Source organism: Nicotiana tabacum, chromosome 13, assembly GCF_000715075.1.
Source record: "Nicotiana tabacum cultivar K326 chromosome 13, ASM71507v2, whole genome shotgun sequence".
Lineage (NCBI taxonomy): Eukaryota > Viridiplantae > Streptophyta > Magnoliopsida > Solanales > Solanaceae > Nicotiana > Nicotiana tabacum.
Genome location: NC_134092.1, coordinates 97841094 through 97864666, shown reverse-complemented (window position 1 = coordinate 97864666; position 23573 = coordinate 97841094). Strand labels below are relative to the sequence as shown.

At 37.2% G+C, this 23573-nt stretch overlaps 1 protein-coding gene across 1 annotated transcript; it reads left to right on the top strand.

The window, feature by feature from the left end:
• The first annotated feature begins 232 nt into the window (after positions 1 to 232).
• On the top strand, positions 233 to 874 carry LOC142168254 (uncharacterized). The gene has a single exon (XM_075228915.1). It carries the CDS (start codon positions 233 to 235, stop codon positions 872 to 874), a length of 642 nt encoding a protein of 213 aa, XP_075085016.1.
• Positions 875 to 23573: the final 22699 nt, after the last annotated feature.

Here is a 23573-nt window from a genome sequence, read left to right as displayed (position 1 = left end):
AATATGCGCAAGAGGTTTCATTGTGGAATTTTTATTAAGCATTATTTTTTCTGCCGCACAGTCATACAGTACTGAGGAATTTTTTGACCATTTTCAGCAATTGCGTGATAAAAGCAGGGAAGTAGCTAACTGCCTCGCGTATGAAATTGGGTTTCAAAAGTGGAGCAGGGCCTTCTTTCCAGGAAACTGATACGGTGTGTTGACAACAAATATTGTAGAATCGCTTAACGCAATGTTTAAGGATCAAAGAGACTTCTCGATCATTGGCCTATTCAATCATATTATTCGAAAGTTTGCAGAAAAATTTGAGGAGCGGCGTAATGAAATGAAAAATGTTTTGACCCTCTTTGTTCCTTCTGCTGAAAAGAATATTAGGAATAATATGGTTGTCGGCGACGCGCTCCGAGTGCATCAATTAGAGAATAATCAGTTTAGCGTCGTCGAGCACGACAGGAATGCAGTAGTTGATCTAGATTTGAACACATGTTCTTGTTTTCAGTTTGATTTGGAAAAAGTACCCTGCCCACATGCAATGGCAACTCGGAAATTGAGCTTTGGAAATGGATATGGTTCCTCCATTTACGATCACTCCTCTCCGTTCTATAAGGTTTCAGCATATTTGCCTGTATATGAAGAAACCAATCACGCAATCCCTACAGAAGAGAAATGGGTGGTGCCTGACGATATTCAATTCACAAAAATATTTCCACCCGATTTCGAGCCTACAAAGGGTAGAAGGAAGTTTAAGAGATGGCCAAGCATTTTAGAACCTAGTTCTTCTGGCAGCAGGAAGAAAGGAAAAAATATATGTTCCATTTGCAAAGAACTTGGCCACAAGAAAACGATTTGTAAAGTATTGTTGCAGCATTCTTGATCTTTTAGCTACTGGTGTTGTAATAAAGATAATTAACTCTTTTAATATTCTAAACTTGTTGTTTGTAATCACTTATTATTTCTACTAGACTTGTTGTTTCTACTATCAACTACTGCATTGTACATCATAGACTATTATTTTATAGTCAACCACCAGCATTGTCTATTGCAGGCCTATGATCTAGAGCCAACCCTCTCTTATTTTAAGAAGGAGTCATGTGACCAAGTTGTCTCATAGACTACTATTTTATTATCAACCACCCACATTGTCTATTATAGACCTATGATCTAGAATTAACCCCCGTATTTTAAGAATGAGTCATGTGACTAAGTTGTCTCATAGACTACTATTTTAGAATCAACCACTCACATTATCTTTTGAAGACCTATGATCTAGAATAAACTTCCTTATTTTAAGAAGGAGTCATGTGACATACTTATTCCATATTTTATGATCAACCCCCTTTATTCTATCTTCAACCACCTGTAATCAACCAATGTTCTATTGTCAACTCCTATCGATTTTTTCAATTTAACCAAAACTTGTTACGCTGGTTTAGGTAGTTTATTGACAACCACTGGTTTAGGTTGTTAATTTAATGTCTAATATTAATAACAACTGGCAACCAATATGAAAAGGACTTGTATAATTAATTGAACTACATCGAATATGCCGATTCAAAACATCAATTCGTTTCTCAAAACACTCAACAATCACGTCATTTATGAGAAGTCATATGGAAAGGCACCATTTAGTGTCAAATTTTGCCTATAAATACATTGGATCTGATGGAATTATTTATCATTCTTCCAAATAGACTAATCACTTAACAGAGAAATACCTCCAAGGCCAAGGATGGACGCCATTTTCATCAGGGAATCACTGGATAGGCTCATCAGAGAGATCCAAGAAGACAGGGTGAGGTAAGAGAGGAGCATTCGCCGAATAGCACGCATCTTGTGGATTCTCCTTCGTAGAGTTGGTGCAAATATTGACCATTATGTTAGCCTAGAAAATTCTCCTCCCTGTGATCCTCTCCCCTGCAGTTTAATTTTTTTTTTCTTTAGTTAATGGGAAAAATGTATGCTGATGTGAGGGGAGTTATTTAATTAAAATATTTAACTTAAGTTTTTGTCTATTTAATTTTCTGCCCTATTTTTTTGACTTTGTTGCCCTGTTTTTTATTTTTATGCTTTAGTTATTTTTTTCCATTTGACAACACTTAAGTGCAAAAAGGTTCCAAAATAAAATAAAGAGGTTCCAATAGAAACATACAACTCAGGGGTTATAAATTTCAGTCTTCCAAATATTTGAATTTTTCGCCAATGAATTGAAAATTTCACAACAGTTTTTGAATAAACCTGTAGAATATAGTCTACCCCGCTGGTAGCCTATAGATCCATTGTAAATGTAAATCAATAGACTTTCATAGTAAAAAATTAAGAATAGTATATTAGTCATAAATTGGACATGCATAAGGTTAGTTCCTCGATTATTAGTTGTTCGTAGTGTAAAGTATTAATTTAGTTACCTTAAATCAAAAAATGACAATTATTTGTAAATAACTTAAAGTTGTAAACATCTAATTCAACAAATTACAAACTTTGAATTGGATAAAATGGATTACTATAATATATCAATTATATCGGTATCAACCTAAGCCTATAATTGGTGAAAACAACTTTCATTATATAGTCAATGAATATTATTACAACTTAATGTTAAGGCAATGTATGCAATTTGAAGATTAAATATCTATTATAATCGATCATAGTATTACTTAATATAAACACATGTTGATATTACAGCCCAATATTAAATATACAACATTCATACTTAGAGGCATTACTTGTTGACAATACTTCATTGGACAACACTCTTATACTTAGAGGTCTTGCCTTTTGAGTTGTTACCTGTTCTAGTATGATGAAATACACCGCCATGTATACTAACTTAAAATATTCCATGATGTTTAATAAGATGTTTAAACGTTATAAAATCAAAAAAAACCAAGGTCGAACGTGGTGTAATCCTTATTTTAGTGAATTCTCGACCATTAGTTTACCCTCGACCGCAATAAGAGTTGAGGACGAAACCTCAAGTGGACACTCATCCATTAAGGAAGTTTATTGATTTATGCTAAATGTCCAGGGTTGGGGTTCAGGGTTGGGGTTAGGGTTCAAGGTTTATAGACTATTAAATAAGTTTATCAACGACTACTGGTTGATGGAAGACAACTCGTGTTGTTCAGTAAATTAAAATATGTCCATGTGGCCTATCATTAACCATACATTTTTAACACGTTAAAATTACCCGTTCGACCTATTTTAAATTACCCATTTGACCGGCCATGTGGTCAAAATAAAGTTGATCACATTTCAACCATATTTTTTTGACCCGCTCAAATTAACCCATTTGACCCAAAACAAAACTGATCACAGTTCATCCCCAATTTTTACTTCCGAAAAATATTACTCAAACAATTGAAGGAATATGAGTCAAGGGTCGAGTGCATCCTTTGGGTCGAGAAAGAATTGTCACTGAGGTATGGCTGCCAGTCAATTTACAGCTACAACTCCAGTGAATGCTGGTCGGCGTTTCTCAAAATGTTCCAAAACTAAGGTAAGATGAATTTCACAGATTCGCCTCTTTTTGATTTTAGGGATTTAATTTTACAAATAAATTATTTTCCCCATTTGATTCGATAGGGTAAAATATATTAATTTTGGGAATGGGACAATGATCTGCTAGATCCAAGGATTGCTGACCTTATTAGTAGTTTGAAGTGTGAAAAGGACACTCTTAAGCGTGAAAAGATCGTTCTACAGATGAAGGTGGCTGAACTTGAAAATATTTTAGTAATGGATGTTCATGATGGAGATGATAATGATGATGATGGAGGGATTGAACTAGAGGGAGGGCATATTCCTGTAAATTGTACAGTTGGAGGGATGGTTAAGATGAATGAAACTCAATAAGTGGGTAATGCTCTTGTGCGTCATTGTCGGATTTGTGGTAGCTTGGATGATGAAGTGAGAAGGAGAACATTGTTTTGTTGGAAGTATTTTGGATCATGTAATGTTCTAATGATGTAATGTTAAATTCTTTGAAGTTATTAAACGTGACCTTGAGTATATTACGCAACCAAGTCGCTAGTTTATTGATGGACCGGTGTCTATTACGCAACCTCTGGGTTATGCCTGATGCAATGTTATATTTGATCAAGTTATTAGTACTAGACACATTGTAAGTAGCTATTTTATTATTAGACACATTATCTATTATGCAATTAAGAAAACAAAAATTATAGCATCAACAGTTAATATCATAAATTACTACAAGTTCACCCAAAATGAATTTGTCCCATGACTAACAAAACTTGAAATTTTAATTATAAAACTAAGAAGGGCCTATCCTTCCCCTGAAGATATCAACTGCAAATGTTTCCCTGAATAACTTCATGCGCTTGTCATTAAGATGATCCAGTGGCATATCCGTTAGCAGGAAGTCAATAACCTTCACTGCATATGCTTCACTGTTTTTACTACAATAATCAAAGACACAATTAATATTTAAAGAAACCAGAAGAATGAGTATAACATAATGGATGATACATTTAATTCACCTTTGCTGAATGGCTGGCACATCCATAATACGATCCCAGGACCATTTCTTCATAACCACACCTTGGCCTAAATTTGCAAACTAGCCAGTTTCATCAAAATCCTAGGAATGACGAGTGCGAGGGGTTGTACCGGTTCTTCTAGTTTACCATCATCATACAAACTGACATTGCTATCGCAAATTCAAATCAAACCCTCTGTCAAGTAGAAAACAACAGGCACAAAATACTTGGTATCAATTTGCCACACATAGTATAACAACTTAGCCTTGCACCACTCCACAGCCCCAGATTTTGGCATACTTCCTTGAGGATATAGCATTAGGGGTGTAAGACACGAGTCTTGACAAACATCAACTATCTCACAAAAGTTCAAATCCTTTCCCTCTTTACTGGAAGCCTCCTTGATCTTATCCCATGCAGTGCACATATTGTTGCATAATGCAACATCCATAACAACATGACTATGGGCATAAAGGCGTGGACTTTTATGTTTCGTACACACATCAGTGCCAAAAGTTTCTCCACATGCTAAATATTATAAACAAAATGTACGTTAAATATGGAGCTACTAAATAATAAAAATACATGCAGTAAGTGATTAAGGGACTTACAAAAATTAAAACGGACGGGTTAGCACCGTACAACTGCTCGAAAAACCTCCAGCCATAGTTGCCACTCAACAAGTTTTTGGGAAACTTCTCCTTCTTGTCAAACCATTCATAGAATAGTTTCTTATCTTCCTCCGAAACTGGTTTGAGTATGTCTACCTTTGGTTTCTTCTTCTTGCTCTGTTTCAGCTTCCTCATCTTGCTTGCAGAAATTGGAGCATTCCTCAATCTGTTTTGCAATCTTGTAACTCTGTACCAAGGTGAATCAACTACTTTAGAAGGGCTCTCATTCTGATTTTGCATCTCCCTAAGGATCTTCAACGCCTTCTCCAATTTCTCACTCATAACCTTCACCTTTTCGCGCACATCTGTATTACTTGGTTGAGCATTGCACATCCTGCATGGTCCTCCTCTACCAATATCAAAAAAACTATCAACTAGTGGTGAACCAGGAATACCCCCACCCAAAGGGTCATCATCAGCAATGTCAGCTTCAACGTTAGTCTCTAAGCTCGCTGCGCCAGGTGCTTTTTTTTAATGTCAGCCACCCATTCCAAATCAACCGCTAGCTGGTCGATTATAGGATCCGCTACCTCATCATCGTATGCTATCAAATTCTTCATGTAGTCCATATCCATCTCATGTAGGGCAGAAATAAGGTAAGGGTGCACCTCCTGAAATATATCACAGATAGAAGTCATTACACAAGCAATACAAAATAATATATACGAGGTCTATGATAATCTCCTACTTTGGTTGATTCTAATCTACTGGTGGAGTGTTATTGCACTCCCTATATTACTATACCAGGGTCATCAAATCTCTGCTAAAAGGGATCATCAGGGTCAGATGTCACTTTCTTGCTATGCCATCTCAACATCCTTGGCAGCGGCATCGGTACGACCTTTGATTTCTCGGCACTACGACCAAATAACGGAATTGCTTCGTATGCCCGTGCCTATAATTTTTCATGAACCAAAAAGTATTAATTTCATTCTATAGTAAATAAAATAATAGTCTCAACTGCAAAGAAATTTGAGAAGGTTATTTTAATACTTAACATGAATGCCCATGGGAAGCCGTACAAGACATAACTAGCTGATTTGGACTTTTTACCAAGGATATTGTTTTCCTTCCTCTTGCTCACATATGATTTGTATATCGTCAACATGTCCTTCTTCAAGTACTCAATTGTAAGTTCAAAATACTCCTTGCCCCATGGATATTTCATGAAAAATTCCAGATTATTAGCCATACGAATCCACTTCTTATCGACGCGCGCTATGTTATCCCTTGTATGCAAGACTGAATGGACAACCACACCAATGTAATCTTAAACCTCTCGACTGTGTAAAGCCTCTTGGACTTCAACTGTTTCAAAAGCAACTCTGCATCCACCCCTTTCTTGCTATACTGGCAAACTTTATCGCAGAATGCTTGGCCATCATCCATGACTTTCTTCATTGCTTCTTTACTTGGTTTGGAGCTACAGTTTAATCCAATCATCATAGAAAATTCCTTCAATCCAAAGTGAACAGGCTTGTCTCCAACTAAAAACCATAACTCGCACTTCTTCGCGCAATAAATTTGGCGAATCAGTAGGGAATGAATAAGCTATCCATTAAACTGTGTCCAGTGCTCTGAAAGTTTTGCAAACTAACCAAAACAACCACTATTAAACTTTTCCATCAATTTGATTATTCTACGTTTATCCCTGAACTCGTGGAATACATTGATCATATACCTCATACTTATCTTGGCCAGAGAACGGCTATGCTTTCTTAGAAAAGTCATGAATCTGTATTTGGATACGTCGATCGCCCTTACAAACACAGGAATTGACAGAGCATCCCGGTCACCTTCAACGGCTGCATCTCTTTCACTATCCAGTCCATCTTCACCATCTTCAAGTTGTTCATCATCTTCATCATCTTCTTCTTCATCTTCTTCATCTGTTATTTCTTCTTCTGCTGCTACATGTTCTTCTTCTGCTACTTCTTCTTCTTTTTCTTCTTCAACATCTTTATCAAATTCCGGAGCATCATCATCACCATTTTCATCATCCTCCACACCTAAAGCTTCATTATAACTGTCATTTTCTTCTTCAACAATTATTTTTTCAGAAACATGTTCTTCCATTTGAGTTTGTGTTACATTTATGTCCAAGTCTTCTTCCTCCTCATCATCAACACCCTCTAATGCTAACTTTCTTGAAACAGATTTTTTACTAACAAGTATGTCCTCGTCAACTAATCTAGACTTTGATCTTGTTCTTTTTTACTGATAGACTTTGATGGCTCTTTATTTTTTTCTCCTATCACGCTTAGAAATCTCAGCATTTCCTTTACTAGGGAAAACTTTAAAAGTATCTACTTTACGTTTTCTAGTAGCAGTTTTTGAAGGCTCAGAAATTGCTTTACTTGGCGATGCTTCTTTTTCTGTATTTTTTTCCCTGTTTGAAGGCTATGAAGGCTTTGTCAAAGGAATATGCTTCTTAGCAGCTGATTTCCTCCTCATATTACCTACATGAAAATATGCAATGTCACATTTAATAATTTTAAAATTATGATCAGATAAAGAAAAATAAGCCCCAATTCTAGCAAACATCTATGACCAGAAAACAATCGACCATATGTTTATCAATAAACTAATCAATTTGTCCGGGCTTCGCGCGATCTTTTAAAAATAAATATAAAGAAAATTTATTGTTAAATCTTTATAATTAAAAAATAAATCTTTACTCTTTGTTCAATTTTATCATCTCTATATCCTTCAACCATAAACCATAACTGTGGTCTAATTACATTTTCAAGGTTGATTGCTTCTTTCTAAAATCTTCAAGACTCGCTTTCTCTTTTTTTTTTATACACATGGAAGCGTACACTTTGCTCCTTTACAACAATGTTATTGAGCTAATTTGAAGGTTTAAATTACAAGAGGAAATCTTGTTTTATTGATGAAAATAAAATTAAATAATTAATCAAAATAATATACTTAAATGAACATTAAATGTCAACATTGGTGCATTGTTGTACTACGTTCCATATATTGATACCTTACATCATGCCATAAAATGATATCATCACTATTAAACAATTCAATTTTGAAAACAAAAAACCTACAAGGTCAAGGTTAAATTTTTGTATTTCTGTAACATCTTTGCTTTATCCTTCATTTTCAATCTTTTTCTCTACTTTTGTTTTTGGAGTATCATTAAATTTCCAAAATAAGGTATTAAAGGACAAAGAAAGAATATATAACTTGTAAAATACTTAATAAAAATTAAGGAAAATTCACTTCTACAATATTTAATCAAAGTCTAACTCAACGTTTAGTTGCGTTTGTATTTTTATAATTTTATAAGATTATATTAATTCAAAGAATACAAAATATGGGTGATACCATTAAACAATCAAGGCAAAAACAGATAAACACATCATTTCTCAAAAATGAAAGACAAAGGAGAAGATGGGAAAGGAGAAGAAGCACAAAGAGGAGGAGCAGAGAAGAAGTTAGTAATTCCTTCTACACTCTTTTAGACCATTTTATTTTTAATTTATCATTAGGCCTATTTATTTTAGGAAAATTTAAGATATCAAATAAAAGCAATATTACACAAAAATAACAAAAATAAAATTGTCGAACACATCATGTAAGAACGACATATATCGTATCTGATAATATGTTTTCAGATTTAGAAGGAGAAATAATAAAATGTACAAATGCATTTTCAGTTGTAACGACCCCACTGCTCGTTTTGAGCTCTAGCGCATCGTTCGGCAGTTTGAGACCTTGATTAGCTTACTTTATGTATTATGACTTATACGTGTGGTCGGAATTGAATTTCGGGAAGTTCGGAGTTATCTCGGAAGAAAAATTCTCTATCTCGAAGCTTTAAGTTGGAAGAGTTGACTAAGGTTTGAGTTTTGAGTAAAGGACCTCGGAATCAGGATGTCAAGGTTCCAATAGGTTCGTATGAGGATTTCAGACTTGGGCGTATGTTTGAGAAGAGTACCGGGTGGTCCGGAAGCATTTCGGCGCTTATTGTAGAAAATTGACATTTTGAAGGTTTTAGAATTTCTTAAGTTTGATTAGAAGTGAACTTTGGTATTATCGATATCCGTTTGGGTTTTCGAGCCTTGGAATAGGTCCGTATCATGATTTGTGACTTGCACGTAAAGTTTGGCGTCATTCCGAAATGTTTAAGTATATTTCGGACACGTTCGGCGAAGTTTGAATGTTTGAAAGTTTATAGAAAGGTTTCGATCGTCAATTCATAATTTTGATATTGTTTGACGTGGTTTGAGGCTATGCCTAAGTCCATATCGTATTTTGGGATGTGTTGGTATGTTTGGATTGGGTCCCGGGGGCCTCGAGTGCGAATCGGATTGGAAACGGATCGAGTTTGGACTTGGAAGAATTGCTGAGGCAACTGAGATCTGGTGCAATCGCACCTTCGTGGAAAGGGCCGCAGGTGCGAGCTCGCAGAAGCGGCCAAAGGGGTCGCAAAAGCGGAGGGGAGTGAGGTTAGCTAGATTCGGAGGTGCGAGGAATCCACCGCACCTGCGAGCTCGCAGGTACGGACTGTTGGTTGAAGAAGCGAAATAGGGGAAGGAGAGGTATTTCCGCAGAAGCGGAGGAACGGGAGCAGGTGCGCCTTTGCAGGTGCGAAAGCCTGCCCGCAAATGTGGAGGAGGGGAGGCCTTAAGGGAACCGCAGAAGCAGAATTTTTGCCGCACCTGCGGGATCGCAGATGCGGTCAAGTGACCGCAGGTGCGATGATCGTTGGGCAGAGGGCCTTGATACGTACGTGGGTTTTGGCTCATTTCATTTCATTTCTTCCATGGAAGCCGACCTTGGAGCAATTTTGGAGCATCATTTCATCGTCTATCATGAGGTAAGTAATTTTTACAAGTTGTGAGTTAACTATACGAATTTGGACTTGTAAATACATGGAAAATTGTGAGAATTTTGGGATTTTAAGAGAAAACCTAGAAATTGATATTTCAGATTTTAACCATGATTTTGAAAGTGAAGTTAGGAATAAAATATGTATTTGAGTTCGTAATGTTATGGGTAAAGTTTATCTTCGAAAATGTTTAGAATCTGGGCACGTGGGTCTGAGGGTTGACTTTATTGACTTTCGAGCGGAGTTGTAGATTGTTATAAATTGATTAATTATGAGTATTAGAGTATATTTTTACTGGTTTGCACATTATTTGACTAGTTTCGGACAGATGGGCATTAGTTTTAGGAGCTAGAGAGGCGTTGGAGATGGTTATGGAACTTCGGAGCGAGGTAAGTCTCATGTCTAACCATGTGAGGGAAAATTTATCACGTAAGTGCTGTTCTTGTTGTATGCTACATATTGTGGGAGCTGCGTACGTATGGGGTGACGAGTGTCCGTGCGTAAGCTAGAGTGCTTGATTATATCCGGGTAGACTTAGGTCCACGTCATGCTTTAATTGTATTATTTGAGTTATCCTTGCAGGTATAATTCCCTTATTTCGCGTTGCGACCTGAGACTAGGCTTGCGTAGAGTGATGGACTCGCTATTGTAGAGTTTCGACGAGCTACTTGATTAGCCGCAGAATAATTGTGTTTTTCCTTACCAATTTCTCTCGCATTGTGCCTTTTCATTTAAAAGCTTCTTTACATTTCATAACTCACACGTATCTTTGTGAGTGTGGTCAAGGACCCGTTAAAACTTCATATTCTAATGGGATCGGGTTGTTCGCCTCGCCAGTATCATATTCTCATGGGAGCGGGCCGTTCGCCTCGGCAGTAAAATAGATGCATATATGGTTTGTGTCGTTCGACCCTCGGCAGTGCACACATTATTATAGGATCGGGCCGTTCGCCTCGACATTTCTATAAATAGTCTTATAAAATCGGGTTGATCGACTTGGCAACGTCATGCGTAATATTTGACAAGAAGCCATCATATCCGTGAGCTTTCCTGAATTGAGTTATGGCGATCTATCTGGTGGGGACCATTCTTCATGTATACTCTGGTTGAGGATGTGATCGATAATTGAGAGCTTGTATTTCAGAGGAGGATCGTATTGGGTACCTATATCTGTTTACACTGTTTATTTACTTTTACCATGCCTCATACTTGTTTACTTTCTATTGCACTTGATATATTGGACCACTAGTAAGTGTCGATATCGACCCCTCGTCACTACTTTTCCGGGTTAGGCTAGATACTTATTGGGTACGCGTTGATTCACGTACTCATGCTACACTTCTGCACTTATTGTGCAGGTATATATATATATTTCTGTTGGTCTTTTGGGCGCAGAGGCGCGGCTATTGCGGGGACTTTATAGTGCGCTGCATTTCATGTTACGATCCACAACATACAAAGTTTCAAATGAGAGTTACTTACATTCTCCTGTCTAACTTGACACCGAGTTTTGGGGGTTCCTAGTGGATATTCATTATTGTAATCACGTAATTATTATCATTTTATCTTATAATTTATACTTTATACGGAAATTGGTAAAAAGGATCTTGGATTGACCGAGTACCAGATTTTTACGTTATTTATTTAATGGGAATTATGATTTAAAAAATATTAAATGAGTAATTAATTTAAAAATTCACCGTTGGCTTGTCTGACGGCGACGTTAGGCGCCATCACGGCCTATAATAGATTTTGGATCGTGACATCAGTTATAAACAAAAATATTCTCGCACTCGATGCGCCAGGAGGAACATGTTGACCCAAAAACAGATACTTCTTCCAATCAAATTGTAGACTGAAAATAAGAATTTAACTACATAATACATCTATAAATTCAAATGGCATACATAAATGTAAGTTGTAACAAAAAATAGATATATATACACGAACACAGAGTTTGTGAGCACAACATTGTGAAAAGAAAGACGAACACAGAGTTTGTGAGCACAACATTGTGAAAAGAAAGTGAGAGTATAATAGATCCCTATGGATTTTTGATTGCTTTGCTAGTACCACACTCTCAAAAATAATCCTTGCAATAACATCCTTAAAATCCTCAAATCAAACGTAGATAAGTTCCAACCATTTGTCACGTAAAAGAGAGATTAATTTCTTTAACACAAAAAATTAAGAGTCATTTTTTATAGTAGACATCCCCCCTTCGAGATTGCTTGGAATCAATTAAGAGGTGCATAGGCTATCGAGATTGCTTGAAAAACCAAAGACTCGAACCTTGCCATTCTACTTTTCCGTGGTGTTCTTTCTGTTTTATATACCTCTGACGTTACTCACACTATATAATGGAAAGTCAGAAATTTTAAATGACTGATTGTAATAAGTTATTGACAATAGTTATGTCTTTTCAGGGATAATCGTTAAAAGAAGTTGACAACAGTTATTATTTTTTATTACCCTCTCTAATTGTATAATAAATAAATAATAACTTGGAAGATCAAACAATGAAATAATTGAGAGATAAAGACAATCAAAAAATTTATATTCCAATGCACAAAATTATTTTTAGCGTAAACAGATACCTGAATATAATCCTCAAAGAAATATCATAAAAAAATAAGGCCTCCAACCACTTAACTAACAAAATCTATGGCGCGATTTCTGAAATTTACAACACATATCTAATAACTTTTGTTGTAGTATAAGTATATATACTTGCCAAGCTCTCCTCTTTTTCAAACTTAATAACATGATCACCAGCATGTAGACAAAGTGAAAAAGATTATTTTCAAGCATTATCTACGTGCGATAAAAAAACGAATAAGTAACAAAGGAAGAAAAAATATTAAGAATATTATAGTTTGTAAGTAACTTACCCGGTTGAATACCATAAAGACTCGATGTGGACAAATGGGCAGAGTACGGCCACTTCAATCATATGCCTTTTTTTGGGGGGTTAGGAATTGCACTTGAGGAGGTTGAAAAGGTTACTGCTCTGGAATGATCGAAATCAAAGCTGGAAAGCTCCACCACCATAACGAGTTTTAGATGGCCCTTAATTGAGTAGTAATTACATTTTGTTTATATTCTATAACTGAAAATTTCATCCGTAAACCTCATTTATTTTCCTTATTAGTTCACTTTCCTAGGTAGTAAATGAGTTTTTTTGTATTTAAATGAGAGATAAAATCTCAAAAAAATGAGAAAAAAATAATAAGATCCTTGGCCAAAGAGATGTGCCAAGTCATCTTTTCTATTCCTCTTTTTACGTTACGCACTTTGCGCGTGTACCTCGTCTCAGGTAGTAATTTTATTTTAAAAACTTATAAATATTATTTTAGAATTTGGTTAAAAGAAAAAACGTGTAAAATCATGAAAATGATGATTAATGTCGATCTTATATAGTTAATTCAAGAGCTCTATCTCATAGAAGTCTTTAAAATATTAAATTTCAGTTCGACAAAAAATAAGCTATATATATTAACTATAATATGATTTTATTCAACATGAAATTCACTTGTGAAGGGTGAAAGTTGATCAACTTTTATGTTAGAATTTCTTGTTTTTATGATAGTGTCGATAAATAGATAGATTAGACTCGTCTATCGAAAAGTTTTTAGTGCAAACATTATCCTTAAATCACATTCCATCGAAATTATTGTAAAATTTAATTGGTTAATTTTAAAATTTTAGATATTAACAAACTCTTACATGTTAATATTATGTTTTACCTTAGAATTATTTGTTATAGGAATAGTTTAGTTTAGCTTTTAAAGCTATAAAACTAAATTTGTCGTCTAACTTCAATTCTGTGGCAATTAACTTCATATAAGTTACTCTATAAATTTTTTTGGTCGTTAGGTAACTGAAATATTCTGTGGCAAACATTGTCCTTCAGATTATTTGTTTTTCAAAATTTACTTATCTAGGTAATTTTCAAACGAGACCCTGAATTTTGGAGCATTTGTGGTAGTGATTCTTCTCTAACCATCTCGGATTTTGGAGCTGAGGTGGTAGCGATTTGTCTTTTAATTAACATCTCGGTTTGCGACGGGATAGAAAAATTGATAAAATTGTTATGTTACATAATACAAATAAGGAGAAATTTATACAAGTTGTTTAATATTAGAATATGTGTTTATTTTAAATAAAGAAGGTGTTTAGATAAAGAATTTTAAATATACTTGAAACGTTATAAGGATTTAATGCACAAAATATAGTTAATTTCGAACTCCTAAATATTAGGAAAATAACTAAAGGACTATTCCTAATTATTAGCGAATTAAATGACGCTTCCTACACATTAGGAAAAATAATTAAGCGACTATTACGTCTAGTGTGAACTCTATTTTTCAAAGGGTAAAAAAGGCGAATAACATTTCGCTAAGGGCTTTAATGTTTTTAATATAGTATAGATTAGGTCGGCGATTATGATGAAATTCTAATATACATAGCACAGAGATGGTCCAAGAAGCAAATATAACCATCCACGTCATATAAGATATGGTTATTCACAACCCAATCGATCATGAACATGCACATGAATGAATCACTCTACAAAACCCGAAATAAAAAATGTATGAAACTGAAAAAGAAGAATTTAGGATTTACTAAAATTGACGCGTACTGAGCTTTAATACAGTGCTTGATGGGTCTATAGAGACAATTACACCCAAAATTGAAGCTTGATTCTTGTCCCGTTCCGCCGGAAACTACCTTGGTCGATGGGGTTAAGTGAAAGAGAGTAGAGAGACGAGAGAGAAACTGAGCGGAAAAAAATGAGAGAGGAAGCAAGTTTTTCAAACTTTATATGTGACCCACAAGTTTTTAAAATGTTAAAAAGTCTCCGTCCACCCTAACACACTCATTTAATCATTTTCCAACCTAAAAGAAATTGAGAAAGAAAATGGGAGGTCACTTGACCAATTCAAGTGTTGAGGAGGTATTCTTATCAATTCCTCTCCGATTTATATATGTTTTTTTACTTACAGAAAGTAACAGATTTTTTTTATAAAATATTTGCAAATCCAATCAAAATTTGCAATTTATTTATAAATTAAATATAATTTTTATATACAGAATCCGGTCAAAAATTACAATCAACGTACAATTATATTAGTTGTATATATTCTATATGTTGTCTCTACACCGGACATACAAAACACATACAATTTGTTTATGTCTTTTTCTTCGAATTTTAATTTGAAATTCTAACCAAAACTGCCTCGAATTTTCATCAAATTATTTCAAAATTGAAATATAAACTCCAAAGGATATTTTTAATATTTGCAACAACACTTAATACAAATAAATGATAATTTTTCAAAATTTAATTTTCGAATTCAAAGCTTCAAAACTTTTAATGGTTGTTATCGGAGAAATTGTCATCTTTGTAGGCGTACTGCTATTGGCATCTAACATCTTCAGACCAAAGGTTTATCAGAGAAGTTAAAAATAGATAATCTAGCCAAATTAGTACCTATGCACTGCCAAATTTGTTGAAGCCTCAGTAAGCAAGTGCCATGATTTCTCACAAGGATTTCCAGGCCAATATAAAAATAGAATTTGAAGCTTTGATGAAACTTTCACGTAACTAATTACACATCCCCAAAGCAACTGGAATCTAGATTCAGTTTTTTTGTTTTCAATTTCTGTCTCTTCATATTAATTTGGTGTGAGTTTTTTTATCGGTTCGTTTCTTTACTATAATCATTTTGTATATAATTGATAAATTGTATATCTCTTTGTAATTAAGTTAAAGCTTAATAGTGAGGAAAACTAAGTTTAAAAAGTAATATAGCTAAGTAAAAATTCCATAAGTCTTGTTATAAAATAAAATAATATAGGAAAACAAAGTAATAGAGTAACAAGAATAGAGGGATGATATTAAAAGGGAATGATGCAACTTCTTTTTCTATTGTTACAAATCCGTCAAAAACTTGTTATACTTTACAATACCAATCCAAAATCTGTTATGAACAACATCCACTATTGCAAGTGAAATGCAGGATTAATAACACTTCTCCTTAGATGTCCATTAACATATCATCTGCCCCATTATAATCTTACTAAGAAAAATTCAGTGAAAATATTCTAATGAAAAAAAAAGATTTACATATGAAATCTATAATGATCCGATCGATTGTTTAGTTCTAGAACTCTATTTCCCTATTTGAGACTTTCTTTATGTTTGTTTGATAATTTATGACTTGTGGGGACGATGGTTTGATTCCCAAGAGATTCAGGAGTGATTTAAAACACATCATTCACAACTAGAGGCTTAAGGTTGGAAGAGTTGACCAAAGTCAACATTATAGATAAACAATCTTGTATTAATGATTTGACGGTTTTAATATATTCATATGATGATTTTTGGATTCGTATGTATGTTTATTCGGATCTCGGGTGTCCCGGGATTGATTCAGTGCTTCTAGCCGAAAGTTCGAATTCTAAACTTAAGAAAGATTGAGATTTTTAGTTTGATGTTTGATTCTTGGTTTTGATATTCTTTTTGATGTTTTGAGCATTTGGACAAGTTTTTATAGGGTATACGAACTTGTTAGGATGATTGGATGGGATATCGAGGACTCGGGGTGAGTTTCGAGGTGGTTTCAGATCATTTTGAGCTAAGTTTAGTTGCTACTTTTCTGTTGCTAGTGATATGAATCACGATCACATAGAAGATTTTGGCAAGGAATAGTTTTGCGCTTCACGATCACGTGAGAAGGTTTGCGATCGCATTGTATTAGCTGGTGACGCATCACGATCGAGTGAGGAAGTTCGCTATCACATAGGAGGATTCAAGGGGCCACGGATATTGCTCTACATGATTGCGTGCAGAGGGTCGCTATTGCGTAGGATTAAGCGTGGGCCTTCTTCGTGATCGTTGTGGTTGCGGTCACGTAGTTGTTCACCTGATTGATCTTCGTGATCGCGTGGGCACTGAGTCGCGATCGCGATGCACATTTATGTCCAGGTTTTGAGATTTAGCTTATTTACATCATTTTGAGATCTAGACTTCACGATGAGGCAATTCTAGAGGAGATTTTCACCCCAATATTGAGGGTAAGTAATTCTTACTTGATTTTTATTATTTATCTTGATTTCATATGGATTTCTACACCTATAAATAATTAAAGAGTGAAATTTGAGGGTTATATCTACAATTTAACAAAGTATATTTTGAGATTTTTAACATTGATTTGGACTCAAATTTAGAAATTAATCACATATTTGGACTCGTGAGGTTATGGGTCAACGATATTTGACCTTAGATTTGGATTTTGACTATGTGTGCCCAAGTTGACTTTTTGTTGACTTTTAGATTCGATTAAAGACTGAAACTATACTATTAAGAATTGGTTTATGTGATTTTGTTTGATCCCGTTAAATATTGTTTGGATAGAGTTGGGACATTTTGAGGATAATTTCAAAGAAAAATAATGATATTTGAGGGTTGAGCGATTCCAAAAGGAAGTAAGTCTCTTCTCTAACCTTCTTAAGAGGGAATTTGTTTACAAATTGGACTTATTTGCTACATGCTACGTGATTTGGGAGTGACATGTATGCGATGTGACGAGCGTATAACCGTACACTAAGGCTATACCATGTTTGAGACGGTTTTAGGCTTCTTTATGCCTTGTTTGGCTGGTTGTTCTTCTTGACTTATGCTTTATTTGATGTATGACTATGTGAGCCTATTTATTCATGCTAGACTAGAATCATGTTTTAGCTAATGGAATATTATTAATTTCGGCGTAATGGGCTATTCTTGACATTGTTGATATATTTTTATTTAGACATTATTATAATTTATGTCATGATCACATATTCGGATCTTTACTTATTATGTCCTTGTGTATTTTTGTAGTTATTTCTTGATAAGTGTTGTTATGATTATGGTACATTGAGACGTTATGAACGAATTGATATTGATATTGATATGACAGGATGATTTATGTCGTGCGACTACTATGATATCAATATGTTATGGCATGGCGAGGTCCTGTGTACTGCTATGTCATAACCCAAACTAACCTCTGTCGTGATGGCGCCTATCGTGGAACTAGGCAAGTCGACTCATTTTCAAAACAAACCGATATTTTTATTTCAAAGAAAATTTCAAGGTTATTTAACATAAAACATCCATTTAAAGAGTTCAAATAAAAGAAAAACAGAAGTGAGGAAAAGAAAAAGCCCGACATCGGGGTGTCACTAGTCATGAGCATATACTACAATCTGTCTAACCATATCAAGGCTAACTCATCCCGAAAAATAACTAAATACAATTAGAGGAAGATAAGAGGGAGAAGAGCAGGGGTTGTGATTGCCAAACAACTACCTTGCTATCTCCAAGAAAATCTGCAACCAGAACACTCAGTAACCGCTACCGTGTCTAGCTACAACTGAATCTACACACAAGGTGTATGGAGTAACGTAAGTACGCCAACTCAGTAAGTAACAACAATAAATAAAGATTGAACAGTAGTGACGAGCAATAAAGCATATAACGTTCATATCAGGACATCTCAGCAAAATACCATATGCTTTTTAAAAATCGGGATTTGAATCAAATTATCTAGTTTAAACCCACTTCCAGTAAAAATCATTTAAAGACATTTTTCCAACAGTTTTTCAAACAAAGGCTCAATGCAAAGGTGAGCAAAAATGATAAAATCATAAACAGCCCCTCGGGCAAAATATCACTCATATACAGCCCCTCGGGCAAACCTCACAGTCACTCGTGCCACTCGGGCATACCTCACAATCACTCTTGCCACTCGGGCATACCTCACAATCGCTCATGCCTCCCAGTCACTCAGCACTCGGCACTCGTACTCAGTAGGTACCTGTGCTCACTGGGGATGTGTACAGACTCCGGAAGGGCTCCTTCAGCCCAATCACTATAATCTGCACGGACAACTCACGTGCTGTAATAATAAAGTATGCTGCATGCGGGCAGCCCCGATCCACACTTATCCTCACAAATCAGGCCCTCGGCCTCATTCAGTCATAAAGTATGCTGCAGGCGGGTAGCCCCAATCCACACTCATCTTCACCAATCATGCCCTCGGCCTCACTCAATCATAAATATGTCAAGCCACTCCGGCATTTCAATAAAACAAGGCATTCGACCCAAAATATTTATATGCATCAAAATAGAGTCATAAAACTGAATTATGCGGTAAACAAGTATATCAATGAAAGGATGGTAAGAAACAGCCCCTAAAGGTCCACAAAGCATTGGCGCAAAGCCCAAACATGACATTCAACCCAATTTACAGAAATTCTTTCTAAAATATATAAGTATCAAATGGTTTCAACAAAGTACACAACTTTACAGTTATTACGGGACGGACCAAGTCACAATTCCCTAACAGTGCACGCCCACACGCCCGTCACCTAGCATGTGCGTCACTAAAAATAGTAGAATGATACAAAATCCGAGGTTTCATACCCTCAGGACTAGATTTACAATTGTTACTTACCTCAAACCGGTCAAATCTCTACCCCGCAATGCTCTTGCCTCTGGACTCGGCCTCCAAATGCTCCAAATCTATTCACAATCAGTATAATACCATCAATATACGCTAATGGAATGAATTCCACAAGAAAAGCTTCAAAATTAGACCAAAACCCGAAATTGGCTCAAAAATCGCCTATGGGGCCCACGTCTCAGAACCTGATAAAAGTTATAAAATACGAAAGCCCATTCAACCACGAGTCTACCCATATTAATTTTACCAAAATCCGACCTCAATTCGACCCTCAAATCTATAAATCTTATTTCCAAATTTTTAAGTTCCAATCTCCGATTTACACTTCAAAATCATGTAATCTAGTCGGATTATTCGATGATAATTCAATATTATGGAGTAGAAATGATCACAAGGGACTTACCTCAAGTTTCTCTTGAAAATATATCAAAAATCGCCTCTCCTCAAGCTCCAATTTGTCAAAAATGACAAATGGTACGAAGTCCCTGTTTTTATAATTCTGCCCAGACATCCTCGGTTCTGCCTCGATCTTGGCCTTCGATCGAGGTCCTCGATCCTGGTCCTCGGTCCTGCCCCTCAATCCTGGTTCTCAATCCTGGCCCTCGATTATGTCTTCGACCCGGCCTTCGACCGTGACCCTCGACCTTGGGCTCGATCATGGCTTCGATCGTGGCCCTCGACTCTGGGCTCGATCATGGCTTCGATCGTGGCCCTCGACCCTGAGCTCGATCTGGGCTTCGATCGTGGCCCTCGACCTTGAGCTCGATCTGGGCTTTGATCGTGGCCCTCGACCCTGAGCTTGATCTGGGCTCACATCTGGGCTCGATTTGTGGGCAGAAATAATTTCCAAGTAGAAGAGAAAATTGTAGCAGCTTTTTAAGTCCAACTTTTGATCCGTTAACCATCTGAAACTCACCCAAGGCCCTCGGGACCTCAACCAAATATACCAACAAGTCCTAAAACATCATATGAACTTAGTCGAACCCTCAAATCACCTCAAACAACAATAAAATCATGAATTACACCCCAATTCAAGCCTAATGTACTTTAAAATTTCTAATTTCTACAAACGACTCCGGAACCTATCAAATCATGTCTGATTGACCTCAAATTTTGCACACAAGTCCTAAATGACATAACAGAGTTATTCCAATTTTCAGAATCGGATTCCGACCCCGATATCAAAAAGTCAACCCCCCGGTCAAACTTCTGAAAAATAAAACTTTCGGCATTTCAAGCCTAATTCCTCTACGGACTTCCAAATAATATTACGAACACGCTCCTAAGCCCAAAATTACCATACGGAGCTATTCGAATCATCAAAATTCAAATTCGAGGTCGTTTACACATAGGTCCATATCCGGTCCACTTTTCTACCTTAAAATTTTCAATTATGAGACTAAGTGTCTCATTTCACTCCGAGTTCCTTCCGGACTCAAACCAACTAACCCGATATAACATAATATAGCTGAATAACACAAAAATAAGTAGGAATGGGGAAAACGGGGTTATAACTCTCGAAACGACCGGCCGGGTCGTTACATCCTCCCCCTCTTATACATCCGTTCGTCCTCGAACGGGTCTAGAAACATACCTGGAGTCTCAATTAGGCGTGGATATCTGCTCTGCATCTCCCGCTCGGTCTCCCAGGTGGCCTCCTCCACAGGCTGACCTCTCCATTGCACCTTCACTGAAGTTATATCCTTTGACCTCAACCTTCGAACCTGCCAATCCAAAATAGCCACCGGCTCCACATCATAAGTCATATCACCCTCCAACTGAACCGTGCTGAAATCCAAAACATGGGACGGATCTCCAATATACTTCCGGAGCATGGAAACATGAAACACTGGATGCACACTCGACAAGCTGGGTGGCAAGGCAAGCTTATAAGCCACCCCCTATTCTCTGAAGCACCTCAAAAGGCCCAATGAACCGGGGGCTCAACTTGCCCCTCTTCCCAAACCTCATAACACCCTTCATGGGTGATACCTTCAGCAAAACCTTCTCCCCAACCATAAAAGACACATCACGGACCTTCCTATCCGCATAGCTCTTCTGCCTAGACTGCGCCGTGCGAAGCCGCTCCCGAATCAATTTCACCTTATCTAATGTGTCCTGAACCAAGTCTGTACCTAAGAGCCTAGCCTCACCCGGCTCAAACCATCCAACCGGAGATCTACATCTCCTCCCATACAAAGCCTCGTACGGAGCCATCTGAATGCTTGACTGATAACTGTTGTTATTTGCAAACTCCGCTAATGGCAGAAACTGGTCCCATGAACCCCCAAAGTCAATAACACAAGCACGCAACATGTCCTCCAATATCTGAATAGTGCGCTCGGATTGCCCGTCCGTCTGAGGGTGAAAAGCTGTGCTTAACTCAACCTGAGTACCCAACTCTCACTGCACGGCCCTCCAAAACTGCGATGTGAACTGAGTACCCCTATCTGAAATGATGGAAACTGGGACACCATGCAGGCGAACGATCTCTCGGATGTAAACCTCAGCCAACCGCTCTGAAGAGTAAGTAGTACCAACTGGAATGAAGTGCGCAGACTTGGTCAGCCGATCCACAATAACCCAAATAGCGTTGAACTTCCTCAAAGTCCGTGGAAGCCCAACTACAAAGTCCATAGTGATCCGCTCCCACTTCCACTCTGGGATCTCTAATTTCTAAAGCAAGCCACCCGGTCTCTGATGCTCATACTTAACCTTGTGACAGTTGAGACACCGAGCCACAAACCCAACTATATCCTTCTTCATCCGCCTCCACCAATAGTGCTGCCTCAAATCCTGGTACATCTTTGCGGCACCCAGATGGATAGAATACTGCGAGCTGTGGGCCTCCTCAAGAATCAACTCTCGAAGCTCATCTACATTAGGCACACATATCCGGCCCTACATTCTCAGCACGCCGTCATCACCAATAGTCACATCCCTAGCATCACCTCTCCGAACCCTGTCCTGAAGAACGAGTAAGTGGGGGTCATCATACTGACGCTCCCTGATACGGTCATAAAGAGAAGACCTGGAGACCACACAAGCCAATACCCGGCTAGGCTCCGAAATATCTAATCTGACAAACTAGCCCGCTAAGGTCTGAACATCCAATGCCAAAGGTCTCTCTGTTGCTGGAAGATATGCTAAACTCCCCAGACTCTCTGCCCGGCGACTCAAAGCATCAGCCACCACATTAGCCTTCCCCGGATGGTACAAAATAGTGATATCATAGTCCTCAAGAAGCTCCAACCATCTCCGCTGACGCAAATTAAGATCCTTCTACTTTAACAGATACTGCAGACTCCGGTGATCAGTATAGATCTCACAATGAACCCCATACAAATAATGATGCCAAATCTTCAAGGCGTGAACAATGGATGCTAACTCAAGATTATGGATAGGATAGTTCTTCTCGTGGGTCTTCAACTGGCGCGAGGCATAGACAATCACCCTACCCTCCTGCATCAAAACACAACCAATGCCTATCCTCGAGGCATCACAATACACGGTATAAGAACCTGAAGCTGATGGCAGAACTAACACTGGAGCTGTGGTCAAAGCAGTCTTGAGCTTCTGAAAGCTCTCCTCACATTCATCCGACCACCTAAATGGAGCACCCTTTTGGGTCAATTTGTTCAAGGGCGATGCAATAGATGAAAATCCCTCCACAAAGCAACGGTAGTAACCCGCCAAACCAAGAAAGCTCCTAATCTCCGTGGCTGAGGACGGTCTGGGCCAACTCTGCACCGCCTCTATCTTCTTCGGATCCACCTGAATACCCTCACTGGACACCACATGTCCCAAGAATGCTACTGAACTAAGCCAAAACTCACACTTGGAGAACTTTGCATAAAAATTCTCCTCCCTCAATCGCTGTAATACAATCCTCAAATGCTGAGCGTGCTCCTCCTGGCTACGAGAGTACACCAGGATGTCATCAATGAATACAACAACGAATGAGTCCAAATAGGGCTGGAATACACTATTCATCAAATGCATGAACGCTGCTAGGGCATTGGTCAGCCCAAAAGACATCACCAAG

Coding starts and splice junctions, on each gene's coding strand:
- LOC142168254 (XM_075228915.1), top strand. CDS start 233: ATGTTTAAGGATCAAAGAGACTTCTCGATCATTGGCCTATTCAATCAT.